Genomic DNA, 13191 nt, shown 5'->3' on the forward strand with positions numbered 1-13191 from the left:
CATGTTCCATTGCTGTACTCCAATGGAGTGCAGTTGATAAGTCCAAGAGCGTAGTTGGAACATACAGCAATTTGGGACTACCTCATTTATGGAAAATCCTGAACTTAGAAATAGTTGTAGTGTGTAATACCCAGTAATTGGCATAGAAATACCAATGTTTCCCAACAAATTCTGAACCAAAGATTTACAACATTTTGAAGAGAGGCGGTGTCAATTTTCTATTGCTTGAAAAGGTAGAAGGGGATGCTAAGAAAAGAAACGCAATATTAAGGAAAGAGATATTATACATACTGTGCTAATGTCATTGATTTCCAGATTTCTTCTACAGTTCCCTGGGAAACCTCTTTCCGATGTACAATTCTGCATTCTGATACTTCCCCAATTGCAATGCTGTGGCGTTTGTTCCATAATTCTGAATTCTGCAAAAGATTGAATTATAACTGTTATAATTGATTAAATAATAAAACTTGAAGATTCAATAAAGCATAAAATTAAACAACTTGAAAATTGGCAATGCCCATTTCTGGGCATCTTTTCAAAAGTCTCAGTAAATGTGGTCATCTATGATCAGAAATGCATGAATTTTTTTTATTTTTATTTTTTTTTAAAATCAACTCTGAACCCACACAAAAATCATGAGATAAAAAGGCCAAGGCCTGATCACCACATTCTACTCTACTTCAATAACACAACTAGACCATCATGAAAAAAAAGCACCTTGGGCAGCAAGAGGACAGCATATATTCTGCGAACAAGAATTTCTCCTGACGCAAGCAATTCATTAGAGTCAGAGCTCAAGTGCACAGAAACAGGTTCTTCTGTCCAATTTATCCATGCCGAGCTGGTTCCTCTCACCTTAAATCTATACCCTCCATCTTATTTATGATTTTTTAAGCCTCAAAGGATTTCCCCCTTTAAAATAGAGAGAACAGTTTCAGCCTCTCCCTGTTATTCAAGGCCACCAGTCCAGGCAACAATCTTGTGAATATTTTCTGCACCCTTTCCAGTTTGATGGAATTTTTCCTATACCTGGGCGACTAAAACTGCATGCAATGCTCCAAGGTGGACCAGAGCGAGATTACCAGTTGTACTTGGAGCTAGCACAAAAAACTGTGTTCTAGGTGAGGATCAAACTTACAGCCTCTGTAATCCTCCACTGGGTACTACTGAATAAGTACCACACACTAACCATTTGTGCTACTCCAGCTTCACTTTTGACATCACTGTCACTGATACCCTGAAAGACAGTTGCCAGACTCTACTAGCAATGCCCAATACGAGGGTAAATCGACCATCTTCATCACGCTACATGGACAAGGCCAAGATTTTTCTCTCAATCTACCATTATCATTGTGCCAGAACCAACAAATGAGGGGAAGACCATCACAGCAGCAAATAAAATGTTCCCAAAGATAAGAGCCAACTTCACCAGTAAAATGTTAATAATTATCTTATGTCAGGTGTGGATAATCTATTTTTTCCACTTTCTCCCAAGATTACCAATGATGTCAACTTTCATATCATTTTGTTCACCTTACCATAATATGGTAAGTTTTAATTTGCCATTTGAAAGGGAGAAGGAAACAAAGCCAGAAGTATCAGTATAACAGTTGAATAAAGGAGATTAGGGAACCATGAGGGAGGAGATCACTGAAATACAATGGAAGGATACCCTGGCTGGGAGAACAGAAGATTAAGGGGAGATATGATTGAGGTACACAAGATTATTAAGGGATTGGACATGATAGAAACTGATTACATGTTCGCAATGTTGAGGGAGACTAGAGGCCATAGTTTAAGAATACAGGGAAGGCCCTTTAGGACAGAGATGAGAATTTATTTATTTATTTTACCCAGAGGGTTGTTGGTCTGTGGAATGCTTTGCCACAAAGGGTGGTAGAGGCAGGTTCTCTGGATAAGTTCAAGAGGGAATTAGCTATGATTTTTGTGGACAGGGGAATTAAGGGTTATGGGAGAAGGCAGGGATAGGGTACTGATAATGGAAGATCAGCCAAATGACCTACTCCAGCACCTATTGTCTTAAACAACTAATACAAAAAGGAAGTGGATCCATTTTCACTATATCTGATACAGAAGAAATAACTAGAATCATAACCATAGTACCTACAAAGTGGCAAATTTCCCAACTGCCCAGTTTTCAAAATAGAGTAAAAAGAAGTAATGTCAGAGATTACCTAATTAACAAAGAATTGCTGATGGCATTGGCCGATTCTGCTGACCAGTACCACATTCTAATCCCCAAATTAGGTCCACCACCAACTCTCCAACTAACCAAATCCAAGGCCAAAGCAAAAAAAATGTATAGAAAGTACACAGATTCTGCATGAACAGCCCCAGTAATCCCCAGATTAATGAGTATGACAAAGAAAACTCTTCACTGGTTGCAATGCACTTGCTGCAGACCAACGTCTTTGTTGCCACAAAATTGCTTCAGAAGTTCCTGACCGGTCGGTGCTTGAGACCAAATCATTTTCAGATAATTCATCAATAGATGTCTTTCATCACTACCCCCAAACCTTCTCACTTCCTACTAGGACATGGTTTTTGTTATTGACATTAGTAATCATGGTGCCATTTGCAATTTCTCAAATATTAAGGCAGGAGATGCTTGAACACAGCAAGACTAACAATAATCAGGTTTGAGCTGACCTGTCGAGTAAGTGAATCCAAAAATAATCATGCAATACATAAAAGTGATGGTGTGGGGATGGTGCTTGAAATTAAAATGGTTGGCCACTGGGAAATCACTGTTATTACAGCAGATAGAGCAAAGGTGCTCCCAATCTGTGTCCTGTCTCTCCAACATAGATGAGGCCACAATGGTAGCAGCAGATGACCCCTGCAAATTTACAAGTCCTCACACCCTGTCCCTTGCAAGGATTCTATTCCCTGCTCTCAATTCCCCTACCTGTCACATAAGAATAAGGTCTTGCACTCCAGAACATGAAATATTCTCCTTCAAAAATTGTGGCTTCCTCTCTACTGGAATCTACTCAGCCCTGAACTAGAACTCCCATTAGTAAATGGCTCGGGCTCAAGATGTTGGTCACCCTTTAATTCTTTTAGGTCAGGGGTTCCCAACCTTTTTGTTCCTCTGTACCCCTTGGGCATTTTTATTGATTCCCGTGTACCCCTAAAAATTAAAAATTTTAAAAAAACACGACATTGCGCAATTTGCCTGCAGATTACGACACCATGTATTGTACAGTAGTGGTTATTCTCTCAGACCCAATGGACCCCCTGAAAAGTGCAAATGTACCACTGGAGGTCAATGTACCCCAGATGCTGCATGGCCTACTGAGGTTCTCTAGCACTTTTGTGTATTGACTAAAATCAGTGTCTGCAGACCTTCCTGTTTCACTAAAAAAAAGTCATATCCTGTCAATTACTTAACAGGGAAGGTCATCATCAACAATAAAAACTAAATGGAACAGGTCTATAGAGTGCTATAGCAAGTGAAAGCTGAAATTCAGGAGTGTACCTGACCTCCCAATCTTCTCAATTGCTACCAGATAGGCTGTGGAATAGTGTCTATTTTCCAGAATTAAAAAAAGCTGAAGAGATGTTTGAGCAGAGCCATGCAAAACAAAGTAGTCAATTGAATTGGTGGGATTAGAAAGAACATTTGTTGGAATCTAAAGTAAAAATAAACCTGGAGGAACTCCGGGTTGAGACTGTGCAACAGGATGGTGTAAAGAGAGCCAATATAAAGAGGCAAAAGGGAGGGCAGAGACATGGGCTGGTCGCTCTAGGTGGATCCAAGTGAGGGATAGAATTGGAAGGGCGAGCAAAGGAAGAAGCCACTCAATGTGCTCGGTGTACAAATGTGACAAAATTATGTTATTATTAACCTTTAGGAAAATTATATATTTCTAAGACTGTGGGTGTACAGGGACACACAGAAACCATTCGGAGAGATGAAATGTCTACTGGTTCATTGTTGGCTGAAGCTGTGTAAATAGCCATAAAACCTGGAGTGATCCTTTATTGAAATGTTGAAGACGATGCTGTTTACTCAGAACAGGCTTTTGCTTCAATGACCTGTGCAGACAGATCAGGAGGCATCAGCTCATAAAATGCTTTTGGAAGAGAAGAACTTCAAACAAAATCAGCCATTAAAGACACTTCAAGGAGACGCTAGTTGTCATCAGAGGTCAGAAATGCAATAACATTCTGTGAGGAAAGAACCACTTTGTCAAGGGAGGAACACAGAATTGCAGTGGATTCAGAAAGGATGGCCATTTTGCAGGCTCTCTTGTTCAAGAGAGAGACCAGTGCTGTGGTGGCATTTTAAATAGCCACTTGTGACTGACCCAATTCTGGGTGAAAGAAAGCAAGATCATTCTTGTTTCTGGATCATAACTGTTATAGATAGAGAATTTGGGTTAAAAAGGGTTTAAGTTAAAATGTGATGATTAGTCATAAAAGGGGGCTAACCACTAGAGTTTAGCTGGAAAATGTTACAACAGACTAAAACAGATTTAACTACAGAGAGACATGCAGGAGCCAAAGATTGATAAAGAGTGAAAAACAGAATTGGGTGTGAGCAGAGGTCATGAATGATCGTGGTGTGCGTGACTAACAGTAATCAGGATGATTTTGCAAAAACTAACCAATTAAAGCAGTGTAGTGGAGATGCCGAAGGACAAGCAAATTGTATAAAAAACAATGCACTGTATGTATCAGGGCTTGACTTGGCAAGAAGCCGGTTGAGTCCAACTCTGCAGACTTGAGAATAAAGCTTGTCGTATCACCGATCTTAAAGAGACTCATTTGTGAGAATTTGTGTTTCTGACAATAACCAATGTGAGGATTACTTCGTCAATCTCATACCCAAGTTTGTGAAGTCATGTGGAAGAAAACACAAGTTCTGAAATCTCCATGCAAGAGGAAAACCATTCACATGAAGAAAGAATTCTCTGAAAAACTCTACAAGAATTTTGTGAGTTTTGAGAAGTCTAATTCCTCACACCTACTCCATAATTACATTTGAGCAACAATGATTCTTTAATCTGAGTTTCAATACAAAACAGACTGAACTTTAAAAATTGATTCTTTTTACAATCGTGCCTGAGCTATATTGGTTTTGGTTTTCCACACCCCCATACATATATTTGCACATAGTGGGGTGAAGTTAGAATTAAGTAAGAGGTGTTATGCTATTGTCATTAATATAATTATTGCTTTGAAGATACCATCATCTTGGTGAATTTCTATTGCTGCTGGTCTATGACAAAACAGTAAGTGATGAGTAGATGGAACCAAATGAAGGAGATTTGGAAAATTGTATGTTCATACCATTGGGTTGTCAGCTTCAGCACTTAATAATAAGTTGCTGAAATAAATAAGCACAGAATCTGTTGCAGGACAAATGTGAACTGCAATAAATTTCCTACATACTTACCAAAATTATAGGCCTTACTAGGACAGGACCTGGTCTTGAAGTGTCATATTCACTCCAGTTTGGTAAATTAGAATTTAAAAGACGTGACTTTTTTGGATATGGCTTAAGAGGAGATGATGCAGGAAATCTGCAAAATAAAAATCATACAATTAGTTTACTTATGCCACTATTAATAGTTGTGCATTCATAACAGTGAGCTATTGAAATTAAAATCATCTGCTCAGAATTTATACTACAAATCTAAACCTTGAGAAAAATTAGTTTGCCCCATAGAAACCACTAAAGTCATGTAGCATCTATAGGAAGTAAAGAGTAACCAACATTACAGACCCGACCCCTTTGTAAGGAATACGGAAAAGCAAGCAGGTGTCTGAATAAAGATGAGAGGATAGAAGATGGAGGAAGGGGCAAGGTGAAAAGCACAGGCCAACAGTGTGACATCTTACCTGCAGGATACAGGAGGGAGAGTAGAAGAGGTTGAGAAGTGATAGGTGTAGAGGGCAAATGGCTAAGAAGGGTAGCCCTGATAGCCAAAGGAAGGGAAATGGGTGGGGATTTGGAGGAAGGGAGGCAGAGGTAAAGAGAGACATGGGAGAGGGGGTTATGGAAATAGGACTTGTTGATGTTAATGCAGTCTGGTTGGAGACTGCAAAGACAGAACACAAGATGATGTTCCTCTAATTTGCAGCTGGCCTTTGTTTGGCAGTATGAGACCAAGGACAGACATGTCAGTGTGACAATTATGTGTGGAATTCAAATGGTGGGCCACTGGGAGGTTCTTGCCAATACAGTAGAGAGAGCAAACAAAGGTACTTCCATTCTGCATCCAGTCTCTCCAAAAGAGGAGGCATTGAATCCAGTAAATGACAGATAGATTCACACGTGTTGAACAGACTGCTATGGCAACAGTAAGTGGGACATCTTGGAAGGAGCAGTCCTAATGGAAGGTGGAGAGAAGATGTGTCTGGTGGAGAGATCCCATTGGAGGTGGTGAAAAATTGCAAACATGCAGGATGCAGAGGCTCCTGTGATGGTAAGTGAAGAGAATGGGAACCCATCCTGTTGATTCTGGTTGGTGGAGGAAGGGGGGGGCAGGAAGGAGCCAAGACAGATATGTGGAAAATAGAGATGAGATGAGGGCTGTTAACAGAAGTAGAAGGAAAGTCATTTTCTGAAGGAGGATATCTCAGATCTCCTAGAATGGAAGACCTCATCCTGGGAGAAGATGCTGTGGAAACGGAAGAATTGAAAGAGGAATAGAATCCTTACATAGGACATAGTAGCAAAAGGTGTAGTCAAGGTAATTGTAGGTGCTAGTGGATTTATAGAAAATGTCTGTAGATGGTTTGATTCCTGAGGTAGAGACAGATCAAGAAAAGTGTGTCACCAGAGATGAACCAAGTGAATTTGAGTTCAGAGTGAAAGTTGATAAAATTGTTCCAAGCTTTAATTTGCCCAAACATTTTGTATTCAGAAACAATCTAATCTGACAGTGAAGTATCAACATACCTTGAAAAAGTTAGCACTACTCTGCTTTATAGTAATCTTGGGCCAATAAATTTTACATACATAGGTCTTCAGCCAAAATATAAATAATGCCAGTTCACCTTGGAATTGAACATTAACAAAGTGAAATTGTATCCCATCTTACATATATTACATAAATAAGAAGATACAAACAGAACTTTGAATTAAATTGTTCTGGAAAGATCCAATCCAAAACAAAGCTGGGCAACATGACATATCCAGATAAGTCATTGCAACAAGACATTAGCCCCTTTCACAATTGCATCCCACTAAATTGGCCATTCAGTGTTCTGGGATAGGAATGGGGGTTTGGCTTTTCACACTTGACCACTCCTGACTGGGACACTGAACACAAACACTTGCAAGAAGCCATCCCCGGGGTTAGGGCTGTTCTACCTTCTACTGGTGACATCATGACGCATCAAGTGATGGTTGACCTGCCGTAAATCCTGATCAAGGTATTATGATCTTATATTTGAACAAAATTAATCATGCCCAATTATAAGCTTTATGTACAGCACAATTTGAGCCCTTCAGTTGTTGTGCTGACCTATATAAACCTTCATAAGGGACCATAGGAAAGTGCTAGCAATAAATAGCAAAGGTGGACAACTTTGAAACAGGGTGGGAAAGTTGGTAGCACTATAGTGTACAATTTATAAATACTGTGGGGGGGGGGGGGGAAGGGGGAGAAGCAATGGCAGACCTGCCTTCCCAGAATTCCATGTGGCAGAGAAAGGGCTGTATGTCCAGAGCATTGATGGAGGGGGCTCTCTGCCACATGACACTCTGGGAAGTCAGGTCTGCCATTGCTTCCCCCCCTCCACCCCAGTCTTTATAAATTGTGCACTAGAGTGCTACCAACTTTCCCACGCTGTTTAAAAATTGTCCGCTATTGCTATTTATTTCCTCTCTCCCCACGACCCCCTCACTTCGACTTTCCCACAGCAGTTTATACCTTCATTTTAATCTTTTCTTGCAAGTTCGAGCACTCACGTAAAAACTTAGGTAATTTCATTTGGGATTGAAATGACCCATTTCACACTTGCACGATTGCAACACTAGCATCTGCAAACGCTGGGGATTGTACTAGGAGTCAAGGCCGTCAATCCCCTGCATGAGTTGACGTCATCAGACGACAGCGTTGAGTTGATTTTGCTTTCACACTAGGCACTTTAAAGGCCAATGGGCAATTAATTCTTGGGATCACTTGCAAGTGTGAAAGGGGTTATTGATTACACAATGATGTGCAATCAGAGAGTGTGGGAAAAGAGAAAGAAAAATCAAAAGCATGAATGTGGTTTCTGAGCTGTTACTTCTGCCTACCATTGAAGCCTTTAGAAACTGGAACTTGCTGGTGTGTAATTTGCAAAATACCTTCAGCCTATCAGTAGCAATTGCACAGAATGCCTTGTGCTGCAAATAGCATCAAAATATGTTTGAAATGCCCATGTTTAGTACAAGAGTGAGAATACAAATCAACATCTTTAAAGAAACAAGTGCAGCTTCATGTAACATAAACGCACTGTCCTGATCAGAAAAAACAAGGCTTTCATTAAGAACAGAAAGATATTAATCATGAGAAGGTACCTCTTATTTTAAGTTTAAATGTAACATTTGATGCAACAGACGAGATCAGAATATTCATTTGCCAAGAGATTCATCAAGTCATCTTGCAAAATGAAAAAAAAAAATTGGGAAAAAAAGCATTCCCATAAAATAGCCATAGGAAGCAACACAAAAAAAGGACCATTGCCTAAATGAAGATGTGGGACTGTGGCACAGTAGCTCGCTGTTGCTGGTGCCTCAGAGCTCCACTACTGTGAACTTCAAAGTGGTTTGATTCTGGCCAGGGTCCCATGTGAATTTGCACATTCTTCTTGTGGCCATAATGGTCCAGTTTTCTCCTACAAACCAACATGTGCTAATGGATAGGTCAATTGACTATTTTAAATTGTCCCTCATGCAGCTGGATAGAGAAATTGATAGGGAAGCAAGAGGAAAATAAAAATGGGATTAGCATACGAGTTCTTGATGGTCAATGTGAACCTTTGGGTCAAAGATCTTCTTTCTTCCTGTAAGACGATGAAACAAAAGTAAAAATTATTTTTTAAAAAGTGAGTGAAATCACTACACTAAACAATTTTGCATACCTGTACAATCGATTATTATCTTCAAAATCTTCTTTCCCCCACCTTCCTTTTACATCTTCAATCACATGATTTTTTAAGAATTTTTTGAGTAACTGTACAGTTTGGTAACGAGTAACTTCAGGTCCAAAATTCTGATTACTTCTAAGTAATTCATGTAACCAATCAATTCCTTGTGTTGCAGTGAAGCAGCGATCATGAGTGCGGAAATGAAGACGATGCTTCTTCAGAGGCATTCCAGCTCGAAAAAGTTCAATAATTTCATTCCACTGAGAGAGGCAGAAATAAGAAAGATTGAAAAATTAACTGCATGTTATTTTTCTAGTCTTCTGCTAATGTTTAAGAGCAGAGATCAGCTGATGCCTTTTACAATGCACCTTACCCAAACCCTTTTGCTATATTTCTTCCTCTGGAAATTGCAGACTGAAAACTAAAATTAATTAAATTTTGAATAATCTCCAACAAAAGGCTGGTGAACTCTCCAAGCCCATTCAATTAGATAACAGACAAGCTAAACCTAACTCCACTTTACTCACTACTCTTGCTCCATATAAAATATTGTCCTGAGCCTTAAATTTCAATTGTTTACATCTTCGATGGGGCAAATTTCAATACGAAATTTTGAACAAGTGTCAGTAATGTATAGAGAAATTATTTAAAGCGGTTTATCCAAGGAACATTAGCTGATAAAATGAGAAAATTCACATTAGAATGGCACAATGGGCAAAAAATACAGTAACATCACTTTCTGTTTTGATAAACTCAAATAACTGCGACTCAACCTTCTTGTAGCCTTGGGTGACTGCTTTATTAAACATCTATGTTCCATTTGTGGGTCCAAGATCAAGTTTCCTGTTGCCAGCACTTTGAAATTCCCCAATCAACGATGTCTGTTCGCACTCTCATACACAAGCCAAATGTAATGAGGAACATCATATTCTTCCTGGACAGCCTTAAACCAAATGTCATGAACATCAATTTTTCCAACTTTGTCCACCCCACCCCCATCTGACTCTACTGCTTCTCTCCATCTTATTTACCCCTCACTAATGTTTCCTCTCCACCTCCCCCCCTCCCCCACTTCCTAGGGGTCTCTCCACCTGTCACACCTTCTGTCATATTCACCATCACCTCAATCGATCTCCCAAAATCTTTCCCCATTTAGTATTGTATTTTCACCCCTTTTTCTCTTTAGTTTCGATAAAGGCTCAAGACCCAAAACATTGACTGACAATTTCTACCCATGGATGCAGTCTGACCTGCTGAGTTCCTCCAGCAATTTTTTTTTTAAAAAAAGGAAATTGATTCCAATTGCTCAGATGGAAGACACTCATTTCAGTTCTGGTTGAAATGAATTAATTGATTGCAGTCAACCTGTACAGGGAAGCAAGTATGGTTTTTAGACTGCAGTTTCGGGAAAAAAAATGAACAATCACTGCTTGTGTGGTCATTCACACTGGGCGCCCTTTTAGACTGCAAGCACCTGAGTGCATCAGTCCTGGTGGCTGGACGTGCAGCAGAGTGCATGACTGTCAATTAATTTTTCCAGTACAATTTACACTGTAGGCTTACTCCAAAAAGTTGTAGGGGTCCTGCAGGATAAATCACGGTGCAGGAATGGACTCAAAATTCCTGCTCTTTCCCTTTTTGGCTCCCCATCTCGTGGCAAAATTCCTTGATTGTGCCATTGCATGCCTGCAGTCTAAAAACCACAAAGGATGAAAGCATCAAGTTGCAATTGGATCATGATAAAATGTTATATGCCACCAAAGCACACCCTATCTCCCAAATGTTTTACGCATTGCCACAAACCATCTTCACTTGCTTACTTTCTTCCCAATCATAACTTTCCCATCCCCTTGTTTGTCTCCTTACAAGCCAATTACAATATCTATAGAAAATCTTAAATTAAAAGTGAGTTTTAACCTCAAATGTCCTTGACCTCATTCTCAAAATACAATTTACAGACAAAGCGATCTTCAGGAATTACTATGTTTCTTCCCCCCACACCCAACCCCATCTCTTGATCCTACAATTCTTTCACTTTTCCAAAATAAGCCCAAAACCAAAACTGTTTTTATTCTGGCTTACCTTGACCTTACCACCACAGGCTTCGACAGTTGATTCAGCAAAAATTACCCTTTAATCTCCTGATACAATATTTTCTTCATTAAAAAAAGAGTTAAAGTATTGGCAGGGTCACTAACCAACAAATTTGTAATGTTCTAGAATATTTAGCTGCAGGGAAAGCCAACCAAACTTGGTGTTTCTGTGAGACACAAACGCTCTCCTGATTTAATGTTCCTTCCCCTACCCCTTATACTTCAAAATACAAGTGATAGATTATACAAATTTACCCCACAGAAATCTACCAATTTACCCCACAGAAATCTACCAATTTACCCCACAGAAATCTACCAATTTACCCCACAGAAATCTACCAATTTACCCCACAGAAATCTACCAATACAAGTGAAGTAATTTACATATCTCAAAAGCAGAACAGACTTGAACAGGCTGTACTCCCATTTCTTCCAAATATATGACACTCCCCTCAGCTACAAATCTCAACTTTCTTCCACACAATCATTTGTAGCTCCAAAATCCACTCAATATTTTAAAAAAATGTTTAATCTTGCATTCCCCAAGCACAATCATGAGCAGCACAGTTAGTGCAACGCTGTTGCAGCACCAGCGACCGGGCTTTGAAACCTCCACTGTCTGTAAGGAGTTCGTACGGTCTCCCTGTGTTTGCATGGGTTTGCTCTGGGTGCTCAAGTTTCCTCCCACCACACTTCAAAATTTACTGGGGTTATAGGTCTATGGATGTTATTAAAGGCAGCACAGGCTCATGGGCCGGAAGGGCCGGTTACCATTTTGTACGTCTAAAGTTACATTTAAAAAAAAACAAATCTAGCTTCAACAACTTTGAAACAGGAACAAACAATGAGAAATTCAGTTGCATAATTGAAGTACAATGGATGCTAAAAGTGCTGAGCTCAACACCAAAGGTGGAGGTAGCAACAGTTAAATGAAAGTTCACTGACTGGCATTATTAATTTTTCAAAGGAAAGATCATTGACCTGAAACTCACTTTTTCCTCATGGCTCATGGTTCCTGACCTACTGTGCATTTGCACCATTTCTCTCAATTATTTACCCAGCTAAGAGTCACAAATAGACAACTATGTGCTTAGTACACTGCACCTCAATCTATGAATCTCAAGACAGATTTCAATGTCATCCATCATAATTTATACAAATGCAATATCATACCAACACCCCAAGCATCACAAAGCAAGCTCCACAATTTACTCGCTCCCAGTTACTACAATTTCTCCCAAATTCCTTCCTTGGAATACTAGTGACATTTAAAATTGAAGACATCAACTATTCAATATTTTTAATATTCAAGATTTCACCAGCTCTTGATAGGAGTCTTTCAGAATCGCCAGTTCCCCAGAAGGAGCAGAATGGTGTTAGGAGCAAGTTTGAATAAATCTGCCTTTTATGACCTGGAGCAGAAACTTCTTCACAAATGAACATTTTTGGATTTCACAGCTCTTGAAGGCTACAATGCTTAGTCAGCAACCTAGTTAAATATTTGAACAGGTTTTTAGGCACTGAAAACAAGCCAGCCCAATACCACCTTCCAGTACTTTCCATCGCCTTGCAGATCATAACTTTTCAAGTATACACACATGTATTTTCTGTATCATCAAATCTACCCCTTGCCCAAGATCTGCAGGATATCATCTCTTCAGAGGATCTCTCCACCTCCACTTCAATCTGATAATTTTACAACCCCAAGTCTCCTAGCCAAAATCCACAGACAGAACTGTTCTGGCACACAATAGCAGGAATCTCCTAGTGGCAACGCATTTCAATTTCTTGCCCCAATCCCATGTTGACAGCTCTGACCAGGAGGAACCACACCCCATATTCTATCAGGGCGCCCTCCAACCAGATGGCATTAACAAAGACTTCTCCAGTTTCCCATCGCTCTTTCCCTATTCCCATATCTTCTTCCTTCTGTTTCTCTTTCCCCATCTCCTTTCCTCTAGCTCAGCATTCAGAGCCACACCACTCC

General features: G+C 39.7%; 1 protein-coding gene across 2 annotated transcripts in view; it reads right to left on the bottom strand.

Moving 5' to 3' along the window:
- Window positions 1-13191, bottom strand: part of LOC138757323 (DEP domain-containing protein 1B-like) — a 32209-nt gene that overhangs the window by 16402 nt on the left and 2616 nt on the right. For both annotated transcript variants that reach the window (XM_069924462.1, XM_069924460.1), the window contains exons 2-4: window positions 9106-9371; window positions 5426-5552; window positions 292-419 (exon numbers count right to left, since the gene is read on the bottom strand). In XM_069924462.1, coding sequence (XP_069780563.1) covers window positions 292-419; window positions 5426-5552; window positions 9106-9338 — 488 coding nt within the window. In that variant the 5' untranslated portion in view covers window positions 9339-9371. The remainder of the gene's footprint in view (window positions 1-291; window positions 420-5425; window positions 5553-9105; window positions 9372-13191) is intronic.

This window comes from Narcine bancroftii, chromosome 3 (genome assembly GCF_036971445.1).
Source record: "Narcine bancroftii isolate sNarBan1 chromosome 3, sNarBan1.hap1, whole genome shotgun sequence".
NCBI lineage: Eukaryota > Metazoa > Chordata > Chondrichthyes > Torpediniformes > Narcinidae > Narcine > Narcine bancroftii.